The sequence below is a fragment of the Sphaerodactylus townsendi genome, linkage group LG12, assembly GCF_021028975.2.
Source record: "Sphaerodactylus townsendi isolate TG3544 linkage group LG12, MPM_Stown_v2.3, whole genome shotgun sequence".
Classification (NCBI taxonomy): Eukaryota; Metazoa; Chordata; class Lepidosauria; order Squamata; family Sphaerodactylidae; genus Sphaerodactylus; species Sphaerodactylus townsendi.
Genome location: NC_059436.1, coordinates 39,816,142 through 39,829,666, shown reverse-complemented (window position 1 = coordinate 39,829,666; position 13,525 = coordinate 39,816,142). Strand labels below are relative to the sequence as shown.

Sequence of the window (13,525 nt, the reverse complement as noted above, 5' to 3'; positions counted from 1 at the left end):
GCTCACTTTTTCAGCATGCAACTTCAGATCAGATGAAGAGGACAGAATATGGTGAGTGGAGAACAGAACTAATAACAAACAATCTGGGCAATTGGCTGAAATCTGACGGTGGATGGTATCATTTCAGATTGTAGGTAGTATGTATCACCAGCTTCGGTGCTTGAAGGAGTAACTTAGAGCGCAGGGCTGGGCAGCTTCTGGACTTCAAGGCTGCATTCTCCCCACTCAAGATACTTGTGGACCTAATGCTCAAATTGTGAGCTTAGCTCTTCTCTCCCCACCCCTGCAAATTGGCTGTGGGCTCTGGACTTATAATGTTACAGCCCCATCATTTGAGTGTTAAAATCATAGATGCTGGCAGTGCAGCAAGAAGACTGCCAAGTTCCTCCACTTATTTTGGTGCAGTTGGCATTTGCAGAACAGACAGAGAGCCTGTGGGTGCTTACAGACTTGCTGTTTGAAAAACAGGGTGGTGTAATGACTGAGAGTGTAGTCTGCCAGCCATGGTTGGTTCACTAACTCTTTCTAACACACAACCAGCATGGCCATGTTAATCCATGCTTTTGAAACCTTATAGCTAGACTACTATAACACACTCTTCCTTGGGCTGCCCTTGAAGACAACCCCAAAATAGCAACTGATTCTGCATGTGGCAGCTTGATTACTTTCAAGAGCTGACTGACAAGAACACGTCTCACTTGTTTTAGACGAGGTATGTCTGCTGCCAATTTGCTTCAGAGTTCAGTTCAAAGGGCTGGTTATGATTTTTATAGCCCTTCATGACCCCAAAATCCTCTGATTTGAAGGCCTGCCTCTCCCCATATGTCTCCACAAGCCTCCTAGCCTTTTGCTTGCCACTTTTTAGTTGTTTCCCCTGCTTAAGTGTCCTCTTTGGCACCCACGAGAACCTGCTCTTTTTCTGTAGTGGCTCTCACTTTGTGGAACAGGTTCCAAGAGGAGGCAATGGGGGCGGGGCACTGGTGTTTGAGCTTCTTCATCTTGGAGTGTAAATGAGGTTTTACTGCATTTTTGTGTGTTTCATTTTGGCATTCTTGGAGCCACAAAGGAAAGACAGTGCATGAGTATCTTAGCATGTAAACCAACCAGTCATGATATAAGAACATAAGAAAGAGCCTGCTGGATCAGACCAGAGTCCATCTAGTCCAGCACTCTGCTACTTGCAGTGGCCCACCAGATGCTTTTGGGAGCTCACATGCAGGATGTGAAAGCAATGGCCTTCTGCTGCTGCTGCTCCCGAGATAAGTCTGCTAAGGCATATAGAAAGTCCTCTGTGTGACATAGGTGGTCTCTGTGTGGTTTTTCCTCCAGTTTTTCCTGTGGTGGGATGGCGTGTTGACCCCCCGGTGGATGGACAGACTTCCAAGGTTGATGCTTCTCAGCCGCCTGAAATCATGATCCACGAAGACCTTCCAGCTGGAAATGCTGCAAAGATACAGAGAGATGGAGCTTTGGGCTGTACAACCTCGTTCCAGAGAGATAAGCCTTCAGGGGCCGGTTTTCACTTCCAGGCTTCTCACAACTGGTCAGAGAAGGAGATGAAGATGTCTTCTTCTGCTCACTGCTATCCCTCCAGCTTTGCAACTCCTAGATGTGCCAGAACTTCTGAAACGAGAGGCTGGCGAGAAGAGGGTTTCACGGAGAGGAGACAACCTAAAGTCAGAGCCAGAAATGGAGAATCATCTCGGAAGGCTGCTACCGAAGCACAAGCCTACCACTTGCAGTTAAGCAAAAGCAGCAGAAAACATCTGCATAACCTCAGCCACGTTCCAAGTTATGAAGCAACCCCTGCCTCTTCCCTTTCCAGCAGCTCCAGCTCTTATTCTGTTGTCCCCCAGCCTAGGAAACGCATATTTCCCCAACACTCCAGCGCTACCCCTCAAACAAGACAAATGGGTCTTGAGCATAAAAAGCCTAGGAGGCTGCAAACAGACCTCAATTTTGCTACGGCAAAGGATGCATCCACTGTGGAGAAACCCTGGACATGCGAAGCGTGTGGCTGTGAAGCATCCCGCCCATATCCAATTGCTCAAAGAGGGCTCAATAAACTGGAAGGTGGCCCCATGCCTTCAAAAGGGCTGTCAGATGTAGTCAGCCAACCGCTCTCCTCTAATGCAGTTTCTTTTAAAGGTAACGTTTCATTTACAAAATTTATTATTGTATGATTAAGAATGGTCCTTCGGCACTTTGCCAATGGTCCTTTGGCGCTTTGGTCCTTTGCCAGGCTCAGGCAGGGTTTTAGGTGGGAAAAAAGGTCTTTCCTAACAACTGGAGCCTGAGATTCTTGACAGGGAACAACCAGGACTTGAAGCTAAGACTTTCTGTGTGCAAACTGGGTGCTCTACCTCTAAGCCACAGTGGTCCCAGCTAAAAATTATCTAAGGAGCAAATGGTCAGAAAGGTGGACCTTATATGTGAAGCAGTCACAATATTGTGCCCATAGTCAGTATGTCTACTGTGACAGGCAGCAACTGTCCAGCAGAGGTCTTTCCAAGCACACGGAACCTTCTGGAACCTTCTGCATGCAAAGTGGGAGCTTTGTCACAGAGGTTTCTTGCCGACCGTAATAGTTCTTGCATTTAACGTGATGCTGACATCTTAAAATTGGGTTACTGTAGAGGGCTAGGACCCACCTAAAGAACACCTGGTGGGCCACTGCGAGTAGCAGAGAGCTGGACTAGATGGACTCTGGTCTGATCCAGCTGGCTTGTTCTTATGTTCTTAACATGCAGCCATTGCCCAAAACAGCAACCTCATATCTCTTCTTCCTTTCTCTCCTCTCTGGTAAAATGAAACACGGGGCAACAACGCCTTGCAGTTGGAGTGCAAAAATCACTCCATATGTGATTGTCAGGTTTCTATCAGACATTGCTAAGGGAAGGAGAAGACTTCTGTTTTCAGCAGCAAACATCCTTCACCCATTGAGTTAGGCTACATCTTAACACCTGAGGTAGATCTTGCAGATTGATTTTGTAAATGGTGGTACTTTTTGCTCAGTGTAAGGAGCCTGAAGCAGACGACCTTGAAATGAAGCAAAGCATTTCCAGCAAACAAATACATTTGTAGGATCCAATCCGTTGATTGAATAGCAGGGAGCTCGGTAGGATAGACCACACCCATCCTTCGATGCCTTCACAGTACTTAAGATAATCTACAGTACACCATGCTGAGTGAGAGACAAGTCATCTGAGGTGGGGCCCACTTGAGATGGGGTCTTTTTAGTTGTGGTGTCTTTGAGGCTGACTCCCCGCAACCACTCGTCTGCCAGATAGAGAGTTGGTCACTTTTTGTACCCTTCTTCCTTATTGTTTCTCCTGTCCTGGTTTTTGATGCTTTATTGCGTAAAGAATTGGAACCAGTAACCATTTAAATATTTTAAATCAACCACATGTCTTGCAGGATCACAACTGTATCCTCTTCATCTTGCAGATCATGGAACACCCTGTTGTTTGCTCATCTCCCATCAAAATGCTGAGAATTTGCTAGCTGAAGACTTGTCGGAGTCCAGCCCTTTGCCAGACCCTCCACTTCCCCGTGGGGTTTCTCATGGTGGACCAAATGAGGATGAGGAGGGATCCATTTATGAACATCCCCAGCTATTGTGTGCAAAATCTTCTCCAGGAACAGAGCTCTCTCAGCAAGCACCTAGCATGGACTTCCCCGTGGCGGAGAAGACGGTTACACAAGTGATTCTGAAAGAGGAAGGTGGTACAGGCCTGGTTCACACCATGACCGTGACTGATTCTATGGTAGCACATACCGTAAAGAGATCAAATGTCAGATCCTTGGGGGAAGAAATGTACAATGCACAGATGCAAGTGGAGGCTCTTGCCCACGCTTTCAGCCAGTGTTTAGCAGACCAAGACAAGGCTCAGGTGATCACATCCTCTGATATGATGCAGCTGAGTGCTTGCCAGGTTGACAGAAGTGACAGTGAAGCGAGCTTTTCAGGGGCTGAGGAACCCCAATGGAGGGAGGCTACCAACGTCACTTCAAGCTGCCCTTTGGTTCAAAGAATGCTCCAAATCGACTTTCCTCTTCCAGGTGAAGAGTAAAAAAGAATGAGGAGGAGGCTGGTGCAGTGGCCAAGGGTCGTCCATAAAGGAAGTGGTGGGCTGATGCCCAGAAGTTAGGGGAAGGAGCAGCATCATGCAGGTTGCTTCTGGCTGAACTTGAAGAGTGGCTGACAGACTTGGACAGGCTGCTCTGCAGTTTGCTTTTTCCAAAATAAAAGCTTTGTTGAAGATGAAATGTTGGCTCGCTGTTCTCTCTATGGAAGTCAATCATGTTATGTTGCCTTCTTTGGGCACGGGATTTCTTGGGGCTCAAAACACCACTGTCAGTATCCTTGAGCCAGAGATTGCTGTAGTACACATAATTTCTACATTGTCTCCAAAAAGTTGAGGGTGCTGTACAAGGTTCTCACTCTTTTATTGTATTCTCAAATCCACAGAGTTTCCAATCTCCAGAGGAAGGATCTAGAGACATTCTGGAATTACAACTGATTTCCAGATGATTCATTTCCAGGAGAAAATGGCAATTTTGAAGAACTGGCCTCCCTGTCAGCAGGGAACCACTTGCTGCTGAGCCGTGGCTGCAGGCCAGATCTTGCCCGAGAGTCGGCCTGCAGCCACAGCTCACTACTCAGGTGGGCACCTGAGGCCGGCTCCTGCCCTCCCTGGTCTCCCTGCTGACAGAGAGGCTGACTCTTGAGGAGGAGCCGGCCTGCAGCAACAGCAGACAACTCAGCCAGTGAGTAGCTCCCTGGCACAGAGGGAGCTGCCAGGCACCAGCCAGCTTGCCACACCAAAGGAGAGGCCAGGCGCAAAAACCCGGCCAGTGCCTGGCGCCCTCTTCCCCAAGTGATCAAATGGTGTGTGCCTGGGGACATCTAATCCTATGTCCCTGTGTCCCACCTAACCCTATGTCCCTGTGTCCCTTCCCCACATGACCAAATGGTGTGTTCCCTGGGACATCTAACTCTATGCCCCTGTGTCCCACCTAACCCTATGTCCCTGTGCCCGGGGCCCCCTTCCCCACATGACCAAATGGTGTGTGCCCTGGGACATCTAACTCTATGTCCCTGTGTCCCACCTAACCCTATGTCCCTGTGCCCGGGGCCCCCTTCCCCACATGACCAAATGGTGTGTGCCCTGGGACATCTAATCCTATGTCCCTGTGTCCCACCTAACCCTATGTCCCTGTGCCCGGGGCCCCCTTCCCCACATGACCAAATGGTGTGCGTCCTGGGACATCTAACTCTATGTCCCTGTGTCCCACCTAACCCTATGTCCCTGTGCCCGGGGCCCCCTTCCCAACATGACCAAATGGTGTGTGCCTGGGGACATCTAACCCTATGTCCCTGTGTCCCACCTAACCCTATGTCCCTGTGCCCGGGCCCCCCTTCCCCACATGACCAAATGGTGTGCGCCCGGGGACATCTAACCCTATGTCCCTGTGTCCCACCTAACCCTATGTACCAGCATGGTACGCCCCTGTGCCCAAGCTTCCCCCAAGAAAAACTGCAACACACTAGTTCTATAACTTGCTGCATGCAGCTATTTTACTTTTTTAAAATTACATCCTGCTGTGAAGTAAGTTCACAAATATTATAATTTTAAAAAACAGCTCTCCAGCATGGGTTTTATACAACATATTTTTTTTCAGGGGAGCTTAACAAAATCACATCCTGAAGATTGAAGCCCTTCTAAGTTATTAGGGCTGACAGCTTTAATACAAAGGGCATGCCCCTTCCTGATTCAGGGGGAACATTGCATGTGTGTGTTTGAGCATACTCTACCCTTCCACCATCTGAAACTTTATACATCATTTCTTCTCTCTCCATAGGAACATACATTTATAGAGTGTACGCATTTTTAATTCACAGTGGCGATTCAGAAAACAGCAAATAATAATGCAAGAAAACATTTTTTTTACGGTCCATACCATCTCCACCTTGCTAGCCTGGCTGCTTATGTTATACCAAAAGAAATGAGTCTTTTATTAGTATTAAGAGTTTTTTGGAGGAGGTAGCCACGTTGGTCTGAAGCAGCAGTCCAAATTTGAGTCCAGTAGCCCCCTCACAGACAAACAAAAATCTGCCATGGTATAAGTTTTGTACCAACCTTTGACTCACAAAAGCTCAGTTTTTGTTAATCTCCAAGGAGCCCTCAAATTGTGTTTTATCAGCATTGAACAACTTAGTTTTTTAAAAATTGGAAACAATCTCCAAGATGGAGTGACTTGCCTCAATGAACAGGAGAAAGTGAAGGAATTATGACCCTATCCTGCCCCTAGCGCAGTGGTTCTCAACCTTCCTAATGCCGCGACCCTTTAATACAGTTTCTCATGTTGTGGTGACCCCCGACCATAAAATTATTTGTGTCTTGGTTCCTAAGACTATCAGAAATATGTGTTTTCTGATGTTCTTAGGTGACCCCTGTGAAAGGGTCATTCGACCCCCAAAGGGGTCACGATCCACAGGTTGAGAACTGCTGCCCTAGCGGGTCTCGCTCTATTTCCAGACAGGCAGAAATGGCATCTTTTTCTGGCTCCTCTAGCATAAGCAGAGTAGTCCTGCGAAATTAAAGTTGGTGAATCGAAAGGAACAAGTCCTTCCTCGCATACATACTTCTATATAGCTGTCTTGATAGTGAGGGAAGGCCTCCATGAGGAAAAACCTGCCCCTTAGGAAAATATTTTCCAGATTCCCTTTATTTATACTTCCTGTGGCTATATATTTAGAGACATTAGGCTGAATATTGCGGAAGAAGGCAGCCTGCGCAATGAGTAGTAAATACACCCCCTGAGTCATCCATGAGTGAATACTGGCCAGCATTTACAATATCTGCCATGGGTGAACCAACAAACAAGGCAGAGAGTTCCCTTGAGTTTGTCTGCAAGGGTTGAGTGAATCAGGGGCTTGTGGCTTTTGCAAGATTGTACTATCTTTTGTATGCTCCCAATTTACACCCTTAATCCCTTTTGTATATGAGTAGGTTGGGTTGTTAAGTTAATGTATTTTAATTAATTAGATCATTTAAAATTATATATTTAATACATATAATTTTAATTTCAGTTAATTTTAATTAACGTACTTTTATTGAAAGTACATTAATCCAACAACGTGAAAAAGATCTGATTAGAAATTTCCAAACTTTGTTTCTTGAGAGAGTTGTTTTCTTTATTGTCCTATTCCAGTTTTGTTCCATTTTAAATGAGAGAGTGCCTCACCTCTCTCAAGTCTAGAAAAACACCCCAAATGCAATACGTTTACATTTCGACTGTAGCACTATAAACTGGAGTGCTATTATGCTCCTACATGCTGCAAATCATTTTCTGTATGAACAGACACTGGGTTGTATTTTATAAACGCAACAAATGGCAATTTTATAAACAGAACAAATGTCTGATATAATTAAAAGTTGACAAGAGAACATTTTCTCAATAGCATTGATACAGACAAATATTATTCCTGGTTAGGAATTTCTTCTAGCAAGACAGTTAGCTACAAAAATAATAAAAATATATATTTTTACGTATGCCGGGTCTAAAGAAATAGAAAAATTAATCTATCAGCCATAGCTAAATACATTGCATTTTCTTTTTTAAAAAAATTCTGCAGACTGTAACATTACTGTAATAGAAATAGCCAGTGGAAAATAAGTATGGAGGATGTTTTTTTTTTAAGTCCAGCATTTTTCTATATCAAGTTAGGGGAAACAAAATGAAATGTCAAAACTCTGCGGCTGACGGTATATAATCTCCCACATACAATCTTTCTCTGGAAAAAATCCATAATGAGTTTGACTTTCTGTAGCCATGTCAGTTCCACACAATGAGAGATTATGCAAAAGTTATGTGCTGGATCAATGAAAATACCATTCATTCAATCAGTGTGCTCTAGGCCAAGGTTCTTGTCCTACAAGCAGTTCTATCTGGTCCTAACAAATCTGTTTTATGACATAGTCTGAAGCTGGGCTATAGTTTCCGATGGGGGGGCGGGAGCTTGAAAATAGCCCTTTCTGCACAATCAAAATAAAACGTTTTGAGATAGGAAAAAAAAGTTCCCTCATAGTTTCTAGCCTGAAATATTTAATTTCTAGTCTCAAAATATTTTATATGCATCCTCTACTTTAGCGCTCTTTTTGTGAAAACTTTTTAAAGTGTTTTCACTTGCTGTGAGGAGGTCTTTAAAATGTTTCCTACCACCCTGTGCAGTCCCTGGACTTCTTCCTTGGAGCCATTTTCTGAGCTTGCTCCATCATCTCATGCGTTTACTTCCATCATTTTTGGGGTGTGTGTGTGTGTGATGTTTTCAAAGCTACAAAGGCACAATCCACTAAGAATCGCAGCATGAGGCTTTGAAACATCGAAGCTACAAATCCACGGAGACTTTAAAATAAAACGGGAGAATCACAAAATGGCGGCCAGGAAGCATTTTGGACAGGAGGGGAGTGGGGAAAAATGGAGAGGATGGAAAACGTTTTGAAAACGCTTTCAGTGATGTGTGTGGAAATGGCCAATATCCCACCATTTAATGTTATCATGTTGCTCTTTTGACCATAGCATCTTGGCTATGCCTGACGCATATTTATCAGCTTCGGTTTCCCATATTCTGATCTCCCTCTTTCCCATAAACCTTTATTTTCCTCATGTATTTTAGTTAATATGATTTACTCACCATCTGATCTGGATTACGTTTTTAACAGTTTTAATTGTTGTACTGCATTTATAAATTGCTGTGAGCCGCCTTGAACCTGCATGGGGACTGGCGGCATACAAAACTAATAAATAATAATAACAATAAATAATTGTGAAGTTGTTTATCCTAGATGGAGTCAGCTTGATTGTGGAGCTTGGAGAGTGTTGTGATGCCCCTCGGTCTCCAAGATTTCTGCTAAGACGAAAGAAAATAGCACTGAAAAATAGGCAATTCCTGTACTAGAAATATTGCCTCGGGACCTTCTGCAACACGCAGGTCAGTGCTTTGGTTTTAGCTACCCAATTCCACTCTGTTGCAAACTCACTGAATGTTCATTGTTGGTTAAGGGTGCCTGTGTGCTTCACTGGTACTGGTCCAACCTTGCAACATAGATGCCTCCATTGTGCTAAGGAATGCAGAAAGCATCCCATGTGGAAGAAGTCTGTGTACACTGGAGCACTTGCCTGCTCTACTAATGCCTGGAATGGGACTCGGGCGAGATGTAAAGTATTAACAACTAATTATGTTGCTGTCTTCCCAGATGCACAGTCTTTGGCATTTTCCTTGGGATGAAGTTATGACCAGAGCGAGTTGGCCTGGGCACCAAGACAAGATGCCTTCCTTATTTTGGTAGGTTCTTGGCCCCTAAGGAATTCAATACCCTCCCCCTCCCCCCAACATATTTAGGCAGGTTCTTGGGCCCTAAGGAACCTAATACCTCCCAAACATATTTCAGGCAAATCCCATTCACTAACACTGATGGCATGATTTGAAATGGTGTTAATTGGCACTCAGTTGGTTTAAATTTTTAACACAATGTACCACTGTAATGAGGTTTCCTCAGTTTTGATATAGAGACAAGCATTCTCATAATTATGTGTTATCTCCATGCCTTATAGGGACACACGAAATGTAGGCCACTACCTCTGGATCAGAGACATAGACCCCAGATTTTAAAAAAAACATTTATGTCCTTTAGTGGAACCTTAATATGATTTCGTTATCCTTAACAGCTGGGGAATCAGTTCATACTTGTGTATTCTTCAGTTGTTTCTGCTGTTGTAGAAAGGTATGCCAGAAAGTTATAATTACTTAAAGGTAGACCCCTATCTCAAGAGTCAAGAGCAATAAAGAAAGAAAAACTGTCACATGAGTGTTCATTCTCCAGGATTTCAAGTGTGGTAGACTATCAATTAAAATACATGTATACATGTGTGAGAAAAATAAAGAGAGAATGAAAATAAACACTGGATAATTGTGAATTTGGGGGCAGATGGAATTTGGCTTTGGAAGAGTCAACAGTTATATAGATTACTTAGTAAGTTTCAGCCCAGCAATCTATCCTTCTGTCCTATTTTCTCCTTTTCAGTATCTATTTTATTTTAATGTATTTAATTTTCATCTTGAATATAAGTGGCTCTGAGCCTTATGGAGGAGAGCGGCATATAAGTTTGGTGAAATAAACAAACAAATATTTGCATGTTGCCATAATAATGCATGTTAAAATTTAGGACCAGATACATACTTGCTTAGAGGGAGCATTCTTTTCTAGATTTCATCTGGGTGGATCCTGGGAGGCCTCTCCATTAAGTTTTGTTAAAAGATTCTGCCTGTAATCTAAAGGAAATACTTCTCCAAGAAGGGCCCACCTTGCAACCTCCCAAGACTGAACATTCGTGGAATTCTCATCTTATGCATATCTTTGTCCCCCTTCAGTTTCATTTATCCAAATAAACATGTGAATTAAGAAATTAAGAAATCAAGAATTGTCTTTGTGGATCAGACCACAGGTCCACCTAATTGAGCTCTCCCTGGTGAACAGCCGGCTGTCCTAGGGAAGCTCATAAAGAAGGCATGATGAAAGAGGGCTGTGCTATTTGCTTCCAGCGTCAGCATATGGCCTCACTGTTCTTCACGGAGATGAACACAACATTATGTTAAGGTTGAAGTTCATGATGGGATTTGATGACTGAATTTGGTGTCCCCCTCCCTGGGCTCTTCATTTGACTGAAGCCAATCCAGGGCCCTCCTTATGAGAAATCCAATTGAGGTCTCCCCCTCCACACCTCAATGTCCATGAAGACTATGGATACTGGAGAGATTTTTTTTTATAAAAAGTTCCATGGGTGCATGCTTCTGCATTTCCATAAATACAGAAATCCTGGAAAAACATGCCCAGGGTATTGCTAACGTTCTCAACAGTTTGCCAAGCATGGCAGGCATCAGAGAACCTGCTCTGTGAAAATTGCTATAACGGAAGAGGATGAGAATAAATGCGAGTGACCAGAATTCAAATCATAATCAAGATGTACCCGAGAGAATCTGTTCAGCCCTAATGTTTATTCTCATGGCTTAACAGCCATAGATCGAGTGATCTTTCCTTAGGTTTTTTTTTAACTAAGATAAACCACAACAATAAAGTGGCAGTATATGCTTTACTGAACTAAAACAGCCTTTTCAAGAACCAGCAAATTCTGAGAACCCCATTTAGGGAAGAGTGTGCCTGTGAAGTGATATCCTTCACACTAAAGAAAATGGCGAAACATGGTTCACAGCACACAAATTCTGGAAAGGGATTCCTGATCATTTCCTTTTTTCCCTCTCAAGCTCTTTGAAGCATATGCTCAAAGGACACTTTTGCACACTACTCAGAGATACATTTAGTTTGCCAGTGTAAAGGACTGATACAGCTAACCATGTTTCCCTCAGAAATATACGTATATGTCTGCAAATCCATGTTTTGCTACATTTACAGTTTTTACTAAACAGCGTTTCGAGGTATAATTAACGATGGCCCATTCTGCACAACAGAAATAAAGTGTTTGGGAAACATTTTTAAAAGAATTGTTTCCTTGCTTTTTTGTCCGCATAGGACAGACAAATTAAGCGTTTTATTTGAAAATGCTTCCTGTTTTTTTAAAGATGACATGTCTTCGAAGCTACATCAACTCGAAATCTACACATTTTCCTGATGCTTGAATCGTGTCTAGCTTTGAAGACACATCATTCAAACAAAACAAACAAAAAAGGGAAAATACCATGTTCATGGAATCAGCAGGCAAAAAGAAATGTATTAGTGCACAGCAAATGATGGAAATGACAAGTAAACATGATCCAGAGGAGAAAACAGTCCTTTGGAAACTTCAGCAAATGGCAGACAGTCAGCCCAGAAAATCACTAAGGGCAGAAAATGGAGGGCTCAACAGAAATGAAAGCAAAAGAGCTTCTCAGGCAGAAATTGTTTTCAGTGAAAGAAGTGCCTAGTTTAGTGTGTTCAAAGTAAAACATTTTAGAAAAAACAAAAAGTTTTCCAGACATTTAGGGAAAAAACTTGTGTGGAATTCTACCCCAAAATGTTTTATTTTGTGGTCTAAAAACATTTTATTTCTGTTGTGCAGAATCAGTCAATGTATAATCCATGTTTAAGGTTTTCTTGAGATATAATTCTTGGTCTCCTCTCACTCTTTTCCTCTCTTTCCGTATATTTTTGTGACCAAAATGGCTGGCTCTTTCCTTTTAGACATTATTGCCACCAAATTTCATCATTATTAGACCCGGCCACTCTTGGCAGCAAGCTGCTGTGGAAGGCAGCGAAAATCCCTGTCTTAAAAGTTGTCAAGAAAACCATGGACAGGCAAAGATACTTCAGATGCATCTTGGGAGCTGGCTTAACAGGTTCTCAAATGAGACTCTGGGTGGTACTAAGAATATGCTACAATGCCAAGGTTCACATAGTGGAATGTAGACCTCATGTTCAAGGCGTAGAAGAGCCTCAAAATGGAGAAGGAAATCCGACTGACAAACAACCTGAATATCGTTGTGACCTGCTGTCATCACTTTTATCAACTGACATTTCTGGGGTAGGCATATGATGCTTGACAAATCTGATTTTCAGCTGTCCCACAAAATGCTCAAAAGAGAGTTTTTCCTAGACTCTCTGAGCTTCAGTGGCGCTCAGCCCTTTATTTTTCTGTTGTCCTTCTGTTTTAAAGTCAGGATGGCCCTACCTGAGCAGAAAGGTCCAGTTTTGTCAGCCGATGGCCAACTCTTGTGCCTGCTCCAAGAGGTCCAACGTGCCACCTTTCCTTCCAGGAGAACACAGTGGCAAGCACACACCCAAGAGCATTTGTAGTGAGAAGCCAATAAACCCAGCACGCTGTAAGGAACAACATCCACAACACCACATCAAGTTCATCTTGCCATTTTGTTGCTTTGGCAAGTTAGCAGCCTTGTTTCTGCGTTGGATGGACGAGGCTCCCAAATCAGCCCAGTCTTCTTCACGATGTTCCCATCCTTCATTCCATGCTCAAGAAAGATGTTGTCACTAGTTATGGTACGTTTTTAAACAACCCTCCTCCCCCCCACCCAAACAAAAAAATTATTAAAAGCAAGACATCCAGTCTTTGAGCAGACTAGGTATCCTTTAATTCTGAATGGCAGGCTCTTCCAGAGTTATGAATCCGGACTGGATACGGGATGTCTCAGTGCACCATGTGTTACACAACCGACCGGTTGTCTTTGTAAACCTCTTGACCCAGAGCTCTTCTTACATCCCCACAGAAAACGATTCCACCCCTTTGGCACAGTTTATAGTTAGTTCTGTTATAGTTCCATGCATTATCAAGAGGGGCAGGGGATGAGTTCCGTGCAAAAGGAGGGGAAGGCTCAGAGTTGCGTTTCATCTCTTGTTTCCGGGGTACACGGGTCCCGCTTGCTACAGTTGTCCTTTCGACTGTGCGCCTCATTTTCCACGTGAGCTAAGGGATCGGGTCGTATTAAGTACCTGGGCAGAAATGAAGACAT

At 43.6% G+C, this 13,525-nt stretch overlaps 2 protein-coding genes across 6 annotated transcripts in view; one reads left to right on the top strand and one right to left on the bottom strand.

Annotated features, from left to right (window-relative positions):
• Positions 1 to 2,072: 2,072 nt before the first annotated feature.
• On the top strand, positions 2,073 to 4,181 carry LOC125441449. The gene is made up of 2 exons (XM_048512036.1): positions 2,073 to 2,148; positions 3,448 to 4,181. Exons 1-2 carry the CDS (start codon positions 2,082 to 2,084, stop codon positions 4,071 to 4,073), a joined length of 693 nt encoding a protein of 230 aa, XP_048367993.1. The 5' UTR covers positions 2,073 to 2,081; the 3' UTR covers positions 4,074 to 4,181.
• A 7,907-nt stretch (positions 4,182 to 12,088) lies between these two features.
• Positions 12,089 to 13,525, bottom strand: part of KCNT1 (potassium sodium-activated channel subfamily T member 1) — a 174,494-nt gene continuing 173,057 nt past the window's right edge. For all 5 annotated transcript variants that reach the window (XM_048512780.1, XM_048512782.1, XM_048512781.1 and 2 more), the window contains one exon: positions 12,089 to 13,505. In XM_048512780.1, coding sequence (XP_048368737.1) covers positions 13,388 to 13,505 — 118 coding nt within the window. In that variant the 3' untranslated portion in view covers positions 12,089 to 13,387. The remainder of the gene's footprint in view (positions 13,506 to 13,525) is intronic.

What these genes read in the sequence shown, in the direction of transcription:
- LOC125441449 (XM_048512036.1), top strand. Translation starts at nt 2,082, where the DNA reads ATGCCTTCAAAAGGGCTGTCAGATGTAGTCAGCCAACCGCTCTCCTCT. An exon ending in TAATGCAGTTTCTTTTAAAG is followed by an intron (nt 2,149 to 3,447) that starts GTAACGTTTCAT and finishes TTCATCTTGCAG; the next exon opens with ATCATGGAACACCCTGTTGT.